This window comes from Perca flavescens, chromosome 3 (assembly GCF_004354835.1).
Source record: "Perca flavescens isolate YP-PL-M2 chromosome 3, PFLA_1.0, whole genome shotgun sequence".
Lineage (NCBI taxonomy): Eukaryota > Metazoa > Chordata > Actinopteri > Perciformes > Percidae > Perca > Perca flavescens.
Window position 1 is genome coordinate 16,035,790 of NC_041333.1, and position 15,515 is coordinate 16,051,304.

Here is a 15,515-nt window from a genome sequence, read left to right on the forward strand (position 1 = left end):
GATGAAGAGTAAATGCCGTCTGTGTCCAATTGTCTGGATTTATGTTCTTGGGTCGATGGAGTAGCGGCTAGAGTGGTTTAATGTAGCTGGAGTGGATATATTGACTGATTTATTGATTCTAGATAGGCTGTCAGGATGACCTCATAACCAAATTGCATCATTTACTGTGGTTTACTGATGTTTTACCACTAGATGGTGCTAAAGTATTGTATAGAAAAATCTAAGTTTCCTTTAATTTAAGACAGGGATCTCCAAATTTTAAATTTTTTAAAGTTTACAAAAAAATTAAAGTCTTAACATGAATCCAACATATAAGCGAAAATAAATCCCCACTGCTGGCCTATAGGTAAGGTAGTCCCTAAGGGCCATCCACATACAGTTCATCGTAAGGGTTCCCTGTGCTACATGTATGTTTAACATGAAAACATGATTCGTAAAATGATGCCAACAATTGGTAGGCTATTTTAATAACTTAGTATTGTATGCAAAAAGGTATAAAGGCTTTAGGCTGCCCTACACATTATTGTAGGCCCGGTTTATTACATACCTGCCAACTAGTTGCTTTTCGGCAAAAATCGCCGTTTTGAATGTGAAAATGTCATCCATGTGAATCGTGTAGCTCCGAACTAAATTACCTTTTTCAGCTCTGAGTTTGCAGGTATGTTATTATGCAACTTAATTTTATACAATGTATGTAGTAGGGGGTCCCTGCTCTGGCTCTCTTTCAGTTAAGGGGTCCTTGGCTTAAAAAACGTACAAGACCCCTGATTTAAGACTATTGGCACCTACAGGTCATCTCAAGGGTTTTCTTTTAGTCTTGAGCCAACAAATATGTTAAGGGAGAATATTTATTACCAGGATTTTTTAGGAAATTCACTACGTTTTTTTAAGACAAGTCTTGATGGGAGTGTCAATCTAATTTCAATAAATTTCCCTTTTTCATAGAGATTCAGCCATTAGAAGCAGAAACGGTTGATATTCATGTATCACGTTATTTTATTTACATATAATGAGACGTATTAATGTGGGTTGTTGAATTGGGAGACAGTAATACATAAAAACATCTTCCGTCAACAAACTCACACAGGTGAACAAGAAGGGAAGCAGTACATATTTCACAATTGCCAATCATTTAAAAAAACAAATAATAAAGTTCAACATTAACATTTGAAACCACCTTTGTGACTAAATATGGTTAAAATTAGAGTGTGACAAGTAATTTCATAAACATTAAAGTCCAGCAAATGGAAATTAATAAGTGGATTTTTTTTTTTTGTTAAAGTTCATAAGGCTTGAAGGAGGAATTTAAAAGCCAATGTATTTTACGCAACGGCAAAGGAATTTATGGATCTTACACAAGTAAATATTCCTCAGACCGAGAACCACTCTTTCTGGAATGCATGTTAATTTCACAATATTCAACATACGCAAGATACTCATGTATACACACGCCATACGAAGCAAACTTCACAGTACTGCTTTTTGTAAAATCTACGTCCAGGTATTTTTTTTTCACGTCTGAGTGCATTTGTGTTTTAAGTGTTTAAAGTGTGACCAACAAGCACCATTTAATATGAATGATTTCATCAAATCATCTAGATCGTTTGAAATGCAATAGAAATGATCATCCAGAGTGCAGCTACCTTAGCCTTAGCTAACATAACCCGACACTTGTTTACCATCACCAGCCATGAGGATGTCTGACATGGCACAGGTTGCCATAACACACTGTCAAAATGGCACTCATCCTAAGTACACTCCATTCAATTATGAACTTTCCGTGGTGGGTCAATTGCTCTAAAGGGCTTTCTAGTTGTAGTTTGCTTATACTGTGATCCAGATACAAAATTAGCAGAGGGCGTGACAATACCGCCATCACTAGCAAGGTCTTTCTTTACAGGCATTTGTAGAAATGGCTGCAAAGCTGTTTCAGGCAGTCACTCATCATACATGGTGCTGGTTAGTTACAGTAGTGCCATTAAATGAAAGTTGAGGTTAAATGAGGGGAGGATAGGACGAGGGTGGCAGGAGAGAGCACTGTGACACTGGTGGATCTAAATCAGTGTTTCCACACCTCACAGAGAGAGAAATGCCAAGACTAACTGGGTACTTCATGAAATCACTAATTTCTGCAGCCTCTGGCTTTGGAAAAAGTGAACAGAATATGAAGTTGATTGTAACTTAGGCGGTATATGTAATGTTAACATGGTGAAATGTACAGCCTTTTAATACTGGCAGACTTCATTAGAAGTACAACAAACAGAATATTGCAACATATAGACTGCTGTGACAAACAGGTTAACTGAACGTCCATATTATATATCCATATGTAAACAATATTGTGTATTTTTTTTTCATTTCTAACACCCCCTCCTGAAGCTCTGTGAGAAGTGAAGTCTGCTCCATAGAGGCAGGAAAATGAATTCCAGAAGAGACGGGAACAGGGAGTAGGTCGGTGTAGGTACCGGGGGCAGGGCAGCAGATTAGTGGGCCGGTAGGACGGATGGTCGTCTGCGTTCTACTCAAGCGACTGGAGCATGAGCAGCTGCTTAAGGACCTTGGTCTGACTGGTCTCCCTGATCTCTCCCGCCAGGAACATCTCGTCCACCACCGTGTACACCTTTAAATAGGGAAGAAAAAAAAAAGTGCATTAGAGGGTGGAAAGGATTCCGGGTTAAAATAGAACTACAAATACCACAAACCACATGTAGTTGTTGTTGGACTGGAAACCAAAGAGACATTAGCTTCTTCCTTACACATGAAAGGTTTGGGTTTCCTGGAAAACGGTTCTATACACTGACAAGTCATCATCTAAGCCCTGGTCATTACTCCCCTCCACATCCGTACCATCAAAATGTAAAAACAACTGCTGAATGCCACACACCTGAGAGAAGTGAGTGGCTGAGCTTGTGAAATCGTTTTGGTCCTAGGAGCAGCAGTACATTAGCCTGGCTCCGCCCTCCTACGTACTTCCGCCCAATTTTCATTTTCCTTCAGTACATCGTCTGGGTTTTTGCGGTATATTCGCGGGTTTTCTCAGACCAAATCTTTACCGGTCCAATCAGCGAACAGAGGGAGCGGCTGAGAACGATGACGTTGAGGTCGTGCGCTAGTTTGAGTTGTAGTTCCGTAACGGCGGCGGAGAAAGATGCGAGTGAAGCCATTCGGGCCGTTGTGGCAACGCTGCTGAATATCCAGAAGTTAAAGCCCGAGCAAGAACAATCTTTGCTGAGTTGTGTTGGTGTCCATGATGTTGTGGCCCTCCTCCCCACGGAGTTCGAGAACAGTTTGATTTTCCAGCTCGCTCCGTTAGCGGTGAAGGAGTTGGCTAAGGCGAACGGTAGCGATTGGTTTTGGCAGATCCAGAGCAGCTCTGGGCAGATCCAATAGTTTTAAACTTCAACAGAGTACCCGCCTTCAAGGAAGTTAACACTTGTCAATGGAGAGTGGCCAGACTCTCTGTACAAATGAAATTGAAGTCCCTTACACAGTCTTATTTGTTGTTTTCTGAGTGTAACACGTTAAGCATGTGGGAAGATGTTAAGACACAAAGTAATTAGTAAGAACACTAGCAGCAGTTGTAGAGTTCAGAGATGCTTGTTGAGATTAATTTCCGTCTATCAAAAGTATCCATCCCTCATTAAAATGATTTAAAAGAATCTTACTGAATAACTGCTAAGGGTGTGTCCATGGCATTGTAATGAAAGAAAAAGTTTTCTCACCTGCCCTACGTACTCCTCTGAGGAGATTACACAATTATTTGAAAATATCACAAAGCAAAAATAACCTTGCAATGTCCTTACCTTGTAGAAGTTGAACACGAGGTCCAATTCACACACGTTGTGGAAATACTCATTCAGCACCTTTACAGTAAAGAGAGGAAGAGTAAAAAATTCAAACTTTTAAATTCTATCAAATAGCAGCCAGGAGATAACCAAATAGTCGACTGTGGAGACATAAAGATGGATGGTAATAGTCTTAATGTGATTCATTAGTGCAGGAATAAAGTGACACTGTAGTAGCAGCAGCATTCACTTTATGGTAAGAAGCCGGTTTTCACTCCAACGTCTAAAATATGCCTAATTAAATCGATGTGTCCCACTCCAGGTCATACAGCTCTTAAAATGGAACACTGGAATTCTCATTTTTCATCAAAACCACATTGTCATAGGTCTTTGGCGCCGGCGTTCCTACAAATCCACACTCAACATATAGCCTTGTGACTTAGTTCACTAAGGAAACATAATGTGTAAGAATATGGGCCAGGACGTTTGTTACATGCCATCCAACTTTTATTGATTTGTTTTTTGTAAATGTTTAATACAAGATAATACATTATGAAAAATAGTTTTCTCCCTGAATATACTTGTGAAAGTAGCTTGACTGGTTAACTCCCTGATTAATCTCGATTTACACTTTAAGTAGGTTACCGTTTGAAGAAAAAGTTTAATTTATGAACTGAAATAATGAAGCTTTCACAATTAAATATACTGTGTCTAATCTTGGTTTATTGCCATACACTGATGAACAGACTTTTGAAAACCAGTTTTAATTAAGTAAAATGAAGTACTTAGAAAAACACCCAGAAGAAGATTTAATTATTGGTAGATCTGCTGTCAAGCAACATTTGTAATAATGAGCAGAAAATACTGAAATGCATTTAGTTTGCGGTTTTTGCTGCAGTAGCACTTTATGGGCCAACTTGAGCACTGTCAGGGGTCAACTGTGCCAAAGGAGGTCATAGAGTAGCTGGCACAGACATTAAAAAACTGCAAAGTTTTTATCAGACCAAAATGCTTGCACATTATAAAAGTATTAGCTCCTAAATCATTACCATAGCCATTTCAGTGTTTGTGCAATGCCTGTGCAGTCATCTATCAGACTCGGTTTGTAATTAGTGATCAATTTGTTATTTTATTGCTGAAGGCTTATTTCCAGCATCACTTGACCTAGCATTATCTAACACTGCTCAAAGTCAATAATGACACACCCTGGGCATAATGTAAAATTAATTTGATTCTATGAATTTGTACTGAAAGACTGGCACGCTAAACTGTGACTCATTTGTTGTCTTTGCAACTATCTGATAATCCATATTCTGTTGAAGATGAAACTTGATGTGCTATGTATCACAGCCATTTAGATAATACACTGCAGTCCATACTACCCAAAAGAACGCAGGTTTGATATTAAGGAGCTGCAAGACAGTAGAGGACGGGGAAATGTTTTAATGAAATCATTAACAGACATTCCTGAAAACAATCAGACCATGAGAAGTAAATCATCATAGTTCACTTACTAAGTCCATACATCATGTGTTGTGTGTGTCAGTTACCTCTACAAAGTTATGGATTCCCTCGAGGTATGCCAAGTTGTTATCAGTCACGTCCACACAAATACAGAAGTACAGACCAGCATAACGTCGGTAAATGATCTTGAAGTTCCTGAACTGTGAGAACAACACAGATAGAGCCTCTTAATGTTGTCTCTCATATTATGACAACAGCAGCTTTGCTTGGATTTAAGCTTCCAGGCTTTAAGGTAAAACACACCCAGTGTATTTCTAATAACTTTGGAACAAAAGCTATAATTAAACTGATCAGCACAACAGGATTTGTTTTCTTTTGGTAGGGTATTTCTCTAGAATCCCACCCATTGGTTAAAAGGATTTTTTTTTTTAAATTGCCTCAGAAATTGGGAAAATGGACTTGTTAAGGTAGCTAGTGGAAAATAATGTGGGACACTTGAGTCACCCAGTTATTTTTCCTTTTTGAGACAGTGTGGTTCCAGTCATTATAATGCGGTGCTTAATAGGATTGAGAAAAAACGTTCTGGTTCAAATGAACAAAGAAACATATTGGGGCATGTCACAGAACCACCCCAAAAAAAAGATTATGCATACATACATATGATATTGACTAATCCCATACCTCCACAAAGTTGGTGTGCTTGGCATCCCTTACAGTTACCACAGCATGCACTTCCTCAATCAACTTCTGTTTCTCATCATCATCAAACTGCATGTACCACTTGGCCAGTCGTGTCTTCCCTGCTCGGTTTTGGATGAGGATGAAGCGGATCTATGCGATAAAATTAGAAAAAAATAGAGAGAGAAATGGGATTACAGCAGAAATAGTGTACTGCAATACGTCACTTGACTTGGGACCGATAATTCATAGATCAGACACGACTATCTGTCACTCGTATACAATGTGACGTTAGTTATTAATATCTAGTTGTAGCTATATCTGAATGTCTAGCTAGCAGTATTTCTCTACAGTTATTTAGCTGTAGCTTGAAAAATACTGGAAGGTTTAGCTTGAGCTAACGTGTAAGTTAACTGTAGCTAACTCAAACCACACCCATTCATTTTGACAACATGATTGTGCAAGACCTTAGACAAAATCAAAATGATTGCCAGGCGATCTATTTGAGCTAGTTAAGTGGTAGCCAGTCTCTGTGATAAAACATCGTGACTTCAGATCTGTGGCTTTAGCCTGCTAAGGTAAGTTAGCTAACGAACTAGCTAGATAGCTAACGTTTTCTCTTGAATGACTGAAGGGCTTATCAAGCGAACTCTCAAATGCTAGCAAGCTAGCGGTAACACGCTACTATTATGAGAAAAAACAGAACAGTGTTCAACTGTGAGATATTTACCATTGTCGTCTCCTAAAGATGGACCTAAAAGGCTCCAGAATAGCACGTTCCTGAACAATTATGCTACGATTTTACATAAATACATCAGTAATTTCTTCGACCGCTTGTCCGCTATCTTCCCTGAGCTAGAGGAAGTGCAAAGCTACACCAAGTTGCGTTGCATGGTGGGGAATGTAGTTTTCGTCGCCATATTTAGAGCCAATGGAAGGTTACATGGCACTACAAGAACCAGCCTCCCTCCGCGGTGCCGCTTGTTGTATCGTACTTTGCATCACATGAGAAGCAAAAGGGCCGTTACTGATTTTATGTAGCAGATAAATGTTGATGTGTAGGATGAGTCGAATTTAAACAAACGCTTTTAAGTTATGGTAAGGATGACAAATATTTTAAAGATTGTAATGTGATACGTAACATCACTCAGACTTATCACGTACGTTTTCAATTAAACTTTTTATTTACATTGAATTTAATATAGCCTACTACAAGATTGTCCAGTATCATCAATCAACAAACGAGAGTATTTTTACCATAGGCTACCAAATGTTTTCGTCTATTAAAAATTGTATTTTAGCAATTTTTCGTGTGTGTGTGTGTGTGTGTGTGTGTGTGTGTGTGTGTGTGTGTGTGTGTGTGTGTGTGTGTGTGTGTGTGTGTGTGTGTGTGTGTGTGTCTGCGCGCAGTACAACATTTGTGACACCTCCATATTACTTTAATACACAATGCAGAATAAAAATAAATTGAAATCCCGGTGTATATTTCCACCCTCTTGAGGTTAAACCATTTGTGGTTGTTTTCTGCAGAGTCAGGACTCAGAGTCACACACTCAGTTTGTTTACTGGTTTGTTTTGGGCAGCCCTTCACTGCAGAACATTGCCCAGACAGCTTGGACAGCTTGCCTCTCTAGCGTTCTGGGTGTTTAGGGAGTCAGAGGGGGATGGGGGAACTGTGATTGTCAGGGATTGCACAACTGTGAGTGAAGGAATGTGCTTGCCTTTGGGACCCAGGAATATTTCAGCTGCAAATACAAGAGAAGGTTGATAAGAAAAGGAATAAACGTATAAAATGAAAGGGAAAAGCAACCCCTGAGTAAACGATAAATGTAGAGTTTTTTTCGTTGTATAATGTTTGCGGCTGTGTTAATTCTGAGGTGTCCAGGGTAATAAAAGCACAACACATGTGGTAATCTTTATATAACAATGAAATCTCACAAATAACCTTCTTATGTGTCATAATTTAATAGCTAAAATGAGCAAAAGTTTTATGATAGGGTCCAGACCATGTTGAAAAAACAGTGGTAGGAGAGAGGGATGTAAAACATCGGCAGAATATTCAACAGAAACTTTGACCCCTGCTAATCTTGCTCTGTGTGGTTGGGGTCATGCAAATATTGCTGAGAACACAGTGACAAATGTGATTGGTCAGAAGCTTGTGGACTTATTCAAACGTAGGGCAGTAGGCCTTGAACCCTGCTGCCTGGCTGTGTATTCAATGGTGGGTCACATTTCAAACTGTCATGGCAAACATAGTGCACTTAAGTTTATAAATTATAATTTTACAACTCCTGTAGGAATAATAGAAATTCTATACAAATAATTATTTCTTATGTTCTGCTATTCAACAGCCCAGGAGGTTATAACAGCTTTTATCTTAACTGACCTATGTCTGTATTGTTTCCAGTATGTAGTGTCTTAGGCTTAAATATCCTCTAAGTATATATCTAAGTATGTGGAAGTAGATGCTTTGACTACCTGAGGGGGAAAAAAAATCTACCCCATAGGAACTTAAATGCTTTTAGTGGTTGAAATCATCAAAGGACACTTCACAGCAAGTCTTTTACCAAAAGGATGACGCTGGCCACACCACATATAATTAGGACTATAACCTTTGAGATAATGGATTTTCTCAGGAAGGTAGTACATATTTTCCCTCTGTGCTACTCGATACGTTTTTAGGTAAAAAAAAATTAAGTGACTTAATTACAAACATGATGACATGAAGACATTCTTTTTTTTTTCTGTAGCTCGTAAACAGTGTCGCAATAGAACATACTGGATGTAGGCACAAGATAAAACCTTCAGACATTAAACATAAAAGTAATCCGTTACTTTGACTGAAGAAGGAGATGCAAAGTATCAAGAGTAAAACAACAGAATATGGCATAGGTTAGGCTGTTATACACACTTGGGTACTTTAACCTACTCAGCATATTTTAAGATCCATGAGATGGAAAGACTTACTTTAAGACTGAGAAATTGTGTGTATATATTCTGTGTGTGAAAAATTAAAATGGGAGTTGGTTTGTCACCCCCATTTTAACCTTTTACCTCCTCCTTTCTTCTTCTCCTTCCTTTTTTTGTTATTGTATGCTTTACATAAGCAAATTATTCAGTTCTACATGAAGGAAAATGATTGTGATGTAGATGTGATGGCTGGCAACAATGCACTTTATGTTGTTTGTTTCTACATATTAAAAAAATAATACATTATATTGTATACGTTGTACATATGCTTTGCATGTACATGTTGATCAAAGTGAGTAGCTACAGCTGTCAAAGGTACAATACAAAACAAAGAGAAGACAACAATAAAAATAAGTAGGCCCTTCTGAAATGTAATAAAAGTATAAATGCAAAGTGACAAAATGAAAATAGTCACGTAGAAGTACCTTAGTTGTAATGCAGTAGCCTACTCACATTTTAGATCATTCTTAAAAAAACATATTTTATGAATGGTTTAGACATTATTGGAGATATTTCTTTAATTTTAAGTTAATTAATTTGTCCACTGATTATACATCTGTTTGGATGAATACATGTTTACGTGAAATAACGTTACCAAATAGCACAGAAGAAAAAAAACACGAATAGCCTATGGGATTCAGAGAGAAGTTTTCTTCCCACATTTTTGGCTAATGTAACATATTGTAGGCCTATTGCATATGACTTTGTTTAAAATTGTATGTAATAAGTAATAAAAAAAAAAGTAATAGTCACGTTTAAATCTCTCCATAAACAGTGTGCGTAGGCTTATGAGTTGTAATTGTGTCCATGAACCGCTGGGCGAGACTCTCTCTCTCTGTCTGTCTGTCTCTCTGTTCAGTGAATAGGAGGGAGATGCTGGATTCGGGAGGTCCGCCATTATTGGGAAGCTGAAAAAAAAATAGACTTATACACACCGTCACACATTTAGCCTGTAAGGGGCTTAACGCTAGAAAGGAAAATACAACAGTTTGGGACGAGCTGTTGTAGCTACACTGAAAAGCGGTTCTTTGGTTAATGAAGGCAGAGCTTGTGGTCGCGTTTCATACGGACTCTTTTTATTTTTTGACACAACAAAGGAAATAATAATTGGTCAAAACAACGTGGTGGCTGAACCAAGAAGAAAAAAACACACCGAAATAGCGCTTTTACAACGCCTCCCCCCTTTTCTCCTCGTTTCCAGCCGGGGGTGGGGGGAAAAGACTGGAGTTTGAACAGCATTTCAACTAGAATTTAGTTGGTTTTTCTCTCTCCCCCCACCCCTCTCTCCTCAGACAGGGAGAGACATGCATCTCGTTTCTGAAAACTTCAGTCTGATGAAAACGAACACTTGATGTGGGAAGCATTGGACACATATTCGTTTATTCAAAAAAAAAAAAGAAGCGGAAAATAATCAATGTGAGTGCTGGTAGGAAGTGTTTTTGTCTGTATGTTTTTTTTTTTTTTTAAAGTCTTTCACCGGCTGTGAGTCGCAGAGGAGCAGAAAGAGAAAGGAAGGAGTGGACGAGAGAGGGAGGAATGCTATGGTATGTAGACTAGATACTCTTCTTCTACACCAAATATACACGTGAATAGATCATTTTGAAACCATGTTGAAAAGAAGATTTGAAGGCGTTTACCTCCTCCCTACATTGAAGCTTGGGTTAATTTGAAGTGCGGCGAATAACAAGGAACTGGGAGTCAACCCCAGTCCCCCTGAGGGCCGGTGCGTTTTGATATTAATGATTATTCTAATGACCATGCATAGGTGTATAAAAACATAAACATGTTCTAATGTAGATTACAGTTGCCCTGCGCATGTTTAAATGGGAAGTTCACAGAGGAGAAGGCGGGGGGGTGATGAAAATGGATCTTGTCCAAACATTAAAATTGTTTGTACAACAACACCTGGAATGCATTGATCTTGTAAGGCCTGGAGGAACTCCCCTGTATGCCTGGAATATAATGAGCAATAAGGACTTTCAATTGGTAGAGGGGGAATAGGATGTTTGGGTTGGTCTATGCTGTCAAGCAACTGTTTGATGTTGCATGTTTCATGTATTTATTAATGTTCTGATCATCTCCTGGTTTAAAATAACATTTAAGTGAATTTTGTGAAGTTGTAAGTTGCCTAATGCAGCTGCCTGCCTGGGCTTTTTTTTGGGGGGGACATGTTTAGCATTTTAGTAGCCACAAACTGTGGCCCTCCAATCAGGTTTAGGTCATGATATAAGATCTTAAACATAAGAAATGTTAGTCACGAGGGATTGTTTACTCTCTTGTTAAATGTCCCACTAACTTTGCAACAAAGCTGCATGTACAAGGCTTCCTGGTGACACAGTCAGATAATGTGCGTACTCCCTACCGGGATGTAACCGCTCAGTTCCAGTTTAACTGTACCTGTCACACAAAGGACACAAATCTTCTAAAACAGGATATACAGCGTATGTGTATTTTTCCAACAATTAAATGTCTCAGGTGGGGATATTTACCCTCACTGTCTAGATGCTCCATGTCTAGCCCTCCATGTTCTAAGATGTACAGATCAGACTGATTAAAGTGCCCAAATGATAACACTTAATACTACAATAAATCTATTTTTTGTGCCAGAACTTGTCACCGGTGTGTCACGGCTTAATGTCACTGCAAAGTGGTCATTGCCTTGCTATAGCCACTCCCTTTTTGTCAGAGTCATTTAACTGGACTTTAGTACTTTAATTTCCAAAGTGATTGTTCTACCTGCCTTTGGAATATTGATTTAAGATTGACTGTGAAAGATTTCAGAGGGTAACATAAGTGGGGGAATGTCTGTGTAGGTTTGTGATATGGCCTGAACATGGAGATGCAAAGTAGGGCTGTGGCCTGCACTGCTGTGTCACTGCCACATAGAGGGGACATTTTCATAACAGGAACTTTGTCATTTGATACTGTATATATGGTGTTCTGTTGTAGATTTATGGTCCTCCAAGCAAATATGTTGACTCATAACCCAGCATTTGCTGGGTGTGCTATTGAGTTTATCTCTCTTTGATCTTAATCAACCTTATTGGGATGACTGTGGAGGGAGTAAACACGCATACGCACACTTTCCTCGGCAAGACCGTCTCTTTGCTGTCAGGTAAATGCATTAGCAGCTGTCAGCACTTCTGTTCTCTCCTTGATTGGGCCCTTTGCAGTGCAGTCACACCTCTTCAGGAAGCCTCTTCTTCCCCTAATAGCCGTGCCATTTGCCCAGGCAGCAGGCTAGTACCAGCATACCCGCTCACCCCTGTCTGTCTGTCTGCCTGCCTGCCTCTGGGCTGCGGATCGTGTTGTGAGTCCTGGACTAGAACATGTTCCTGGGATTAGAGGAGGGCAGGCTTTGTTCGTCAGGATGTAGGCCAGAGATGCGGATGCATCCTTTGATGATGGCCCTGGAAGGGAGATTCTGTCCCATATTATGTGGACAGATAAACACAGGGTTTGGCATGCTTTGTATCTACTCTCTTTATATCAAGTCTAATTCTAATAGTCCTCACTTGACTTCTCAACGCCAAACCAGTAATCAAATGGGAAAATCCTAAGTACTTGAGCCCTTTAGTGTGAATCATGTTCTAAATCAGTAAGCCCAGCTGTGAGTTATTTTGATAAGGAACGTTGTGTTTCTGGCTTCTAATATCACTCAATTTAAAAACGTTACCCATACCATATTATTTCCATGTCAACCGAGGCTTTTATTTCCACAAACCACTGTGCAGCTAAATGAAACGCTGGCCTCTTACTTGTTTGTCGATTTTACAGCTAGCATACCTGTCAACGCAGGGTGACTCCATATGCCAAGGATGGAAAATATACCCACTCATCTGAAAATGTGCCGCTCGCTAAATCTCCTTGTATTACAGGAGAAGTTTGCTTGTGAGTCAGTGTGAGCCTGTGTTTGATGGAGAAAGGAGCTAATTATAGCGGGCAGCTTTGGAGTTTGGTGGACCAGATTACAGTCCCTTTCCTCTCAATGGCTGCCTTGTTCTAGTGGCCGATTATTAGGCAGAGAGAAGTGCATTCTGGGATGATTGTATCTGAATTTCCATTAGAAAGTGTGCCTGCCTCCGTTGAAGTGAGGTTCCCTTCTCTCCCCAATGTTTCAGCTCCCATGCTAATTACAGATTTGCAGATGGGGAGAGCTTGATATAGAGGCCTCTGTAGTTTGCCCCTATTCTGTTTTAGAGCCAGTTGAACTCCATATCCTGAATGGCCAAATTATGTATGAGGGAACTGACCACAAACCAGCGATGGTGGTTGTGCCTATAGTTTTTATTTTAAAGAAACAAAATGATGAGAAAATATAACCAGTAGTCATATGCATAAGCACTATTATAACAAATGGTTCACCCAAGAAGTCTGAAAGTAATTTTTTTTATTGAAATCAATCAGTAATAAAGATTGCATTTGCACTCTATCCCAAGCCCACCTGATTATGGTATTGCTTTTCCAATACAAATGCATTATTAATGGGTAATCCTAGTGGAAAGTAAGGGCTTTAGATATGATTAATGGTTTGAATGGTGGCCATAGGGCTCTGTTGAGATTTTAACTAGCCTTCAAATTTCTTCCTGAAGAAAAAAAAAAAAAAAAAAAAAGGACAGTGTTTGGAAGCACGGTGACCATGGAGATGAAGGACCAGGATGTAAGCCACAGAGGAATGGTGACCTCTGGACGTGCGCGGCCCTGTTTTGCTCTTTCAGATACAATTACACAACAGAGGGACAAGGCTAATGGACTATGGTAATTTGGAAGAGCTGCAGAGAGGGAACATGAGGGGAGAAACTGGGACCAGTGAGGGAGTGACCCAACAAAGTAGGTAGTCAGTTGGAGGAGGAAAAAAAAAAAAAAAAAAAGCTCCAAGAATGAGAGAGTAAAGTAAAACGCAAGCTGCCAGTTTTTGCTTCAGGCTGTGTTCCTGGTATGTGCCCTTTCAGTGTTGTGCTCAGGGATCAACCAATCAATGACAGCCATAACTAACCCTGCTTGCTTGACTATTGGCCACAGCTGAATTCCATGACTCAGCACTTCTGTAGATGAGATGTTATGATTGAGTCACTGCCAATGAAATGAGGCCACTACCCAGAGTTTAATAGGTTGGACTTCTGCAGCTGTGATTGCAAGCAAAAAGTTTGTACCACCGGCAACACCGTGTCTTCAAAGTTATGTCCTCCCAAGTTTTGCAGATTGTGTAGGTGACGCGTCCGAAAAAAGAGGCTTGTCATGCACAATGTTCCATTACATTGTAATGTTAAGGGTATAATAGCCTTTGATTGTTTTTCGAGTGAGTCAGTGTTTACGCTGACTGCACTTTGGATTTTGAAAGGCTGTAGACACTAGAAACCTCTCACCATCAGGAACAAAGAGAGACGGCCCCGAAATCCACCTACACAACTATTAAAGGATGTTTGTAGTCTGTGGACACATGCACACACTCACACCTTTCCCACACTAACCCAACACTTAGTTTTCATTTTTGTCTTAACCTGTCGTGCTGACCTACCCTCATCTCAGTCTCGAGCCTCCAGGCTTCATTGCCTTAATTGGGCTTTAGTCAGTAGGAGAAGTCCCTGTGTCATTGTTTGACTTTCTCTCTGGAGATTCTCCCTTGTGGCGCCCCTGGGTTTCCTGTAGGAAGTCCACCTACGATGTCTGGTTGTGTGGTTAGGGGGTGGGGACATGGAGAGGAGAGCTGAGGGTCAAAAGTGAGGGAAGAATCAGAGGAGAGCAACAAGCCTACTTTATTCTACTAATCATCACAATAATAGCCAAATCAGAAAAAATAATGTAACCACCTTGATGAGAATAAACTAGCCATTGCCATTGGAAACACTTCCTGTATGCAGATGATAGTTTGCCGTGTAAGTACTCTCTCCATTTAGTTTTTATTTTCGGAATGTCTATACTCTGCACACGTTTGCCGTTCTGAAAGACGGCAGGTGCCACGGGTGCCGGCACACCTTCTTCCGTTGAATAGCTGCAGGAGTAGTTGTGTGTATTCTCATACAACTTGTTGGTTCAGTAGGAAGCTCAGCAGTCCAGCTATAATGGTGCTCAGCGCACAATGCACGTCTTGCCTTTCCCATCCTGTTTAAATGAAGAGAGAGGTGTGCTGGATTTAATATATGAAGAAACATTTCTCTCTGATTACCTACTGTGAAAGATGTCAATAGGACACCTTGTGCAGTCATTTTATTTAGTGCTGGAGTTATACATCCTTGGGTATCATCAGTCGGATTAATTTCATCCGGAAAGGGAGAAAAAAGGCTCCTGTAACAGCGACTTTGGTGTGACTGAGACACTCTAAGGTTGGGGTGTTATCTATGAAGACTGGCTGCTCCTGTCAGGTGTAATATTACAACATTCTTACCTCACCACCTCTCCTCTAAGTGTTCTGTAAACATTGTAATGGAAAGCAATAGGTTGTGTGTGTGTGACTTGACTACTAGCTATTTGCTTTTTCTTTTCATTTTTACACGTTAGCCATAAAAAGATTAAGTGTCTAGTGAAACATGACGGAATGATTTCAGTATTTGGCAGTTTACAAACGGCAAACTGTGTGCAGGAAGAGAGTTTGTGGCGATATTTAAATATCGTCCCACC

General features: G+C 39.8%; 2 protein-coding genes across 2 annotated transcripts in view; one reads left to right on the forward strand and one right to left on the reverse strand.

The window, feature by feature from the left end:
- Positions 1 to 972: 972 nt before the first annotated feature.
- On the reverse strand, positions 973 to 6,827 carry ap2s1 (adaptor related protein complex 2 subunit sigma 1). Its single transcript, XM_028574218.1, has 5 exons — positions 6,658 to 6,827; positions 5,931 to 6,080; positions 5,336 to 5,449; positions 3,804 to 3,863; positions 973 to 2,620 (listed from the first exon to the last, which is right to left on the reverse strand). The coding sequence occupies exons 1-5, from the start codon at positions 6,658 to 6,660 to the stop codon at positions 2,519 to 2,521; spliced, it is 429 nt and encodes a 142-aa protein (XP_028430019.1). The 5' UTR covers positions 6,661 to 6,827; the 3' UTR covers positions 973 to 2,518.
- Positions 6,828 to 9,704: 2,877 nt separating this feature from the next.
- The window catches only part of arhgap35a (Rho GTPase activating protein 35a), a 69,429-nt gene continuing 63,618 nt past the window's right edge, over positions 9,705 to 15,515 (forward strand). The window contains exon 1 of the mRNA XM_028574217.1: positions 9,705 to 10,441. The gene's annotated coding sequence lies outside the window, so the exon portion shown is untranslated. The remainder of the gene's footprint in view (positions 10,442 to 15,515) is intronic.

Bases quoted from the DNA above. Each gene is read 5' to 3' on its own strand.
- ap2s1 (XM_028574218.1), bottom strand. The intron at 5,450-5,930 runs GTATGGGATTAG...TTGTTCTCACAG, and splicing joins AGCACACCAACTTTGTGGAG to TTCAGGAACTTCAAGATCAT. The intron at 2,621-3,803 runs GTAAGGACATTG...CCCTATTTAAAG, and splicing joins TCGTGTTCAACTTCTACAAG to GTGTACACGGTGGTGGACGA.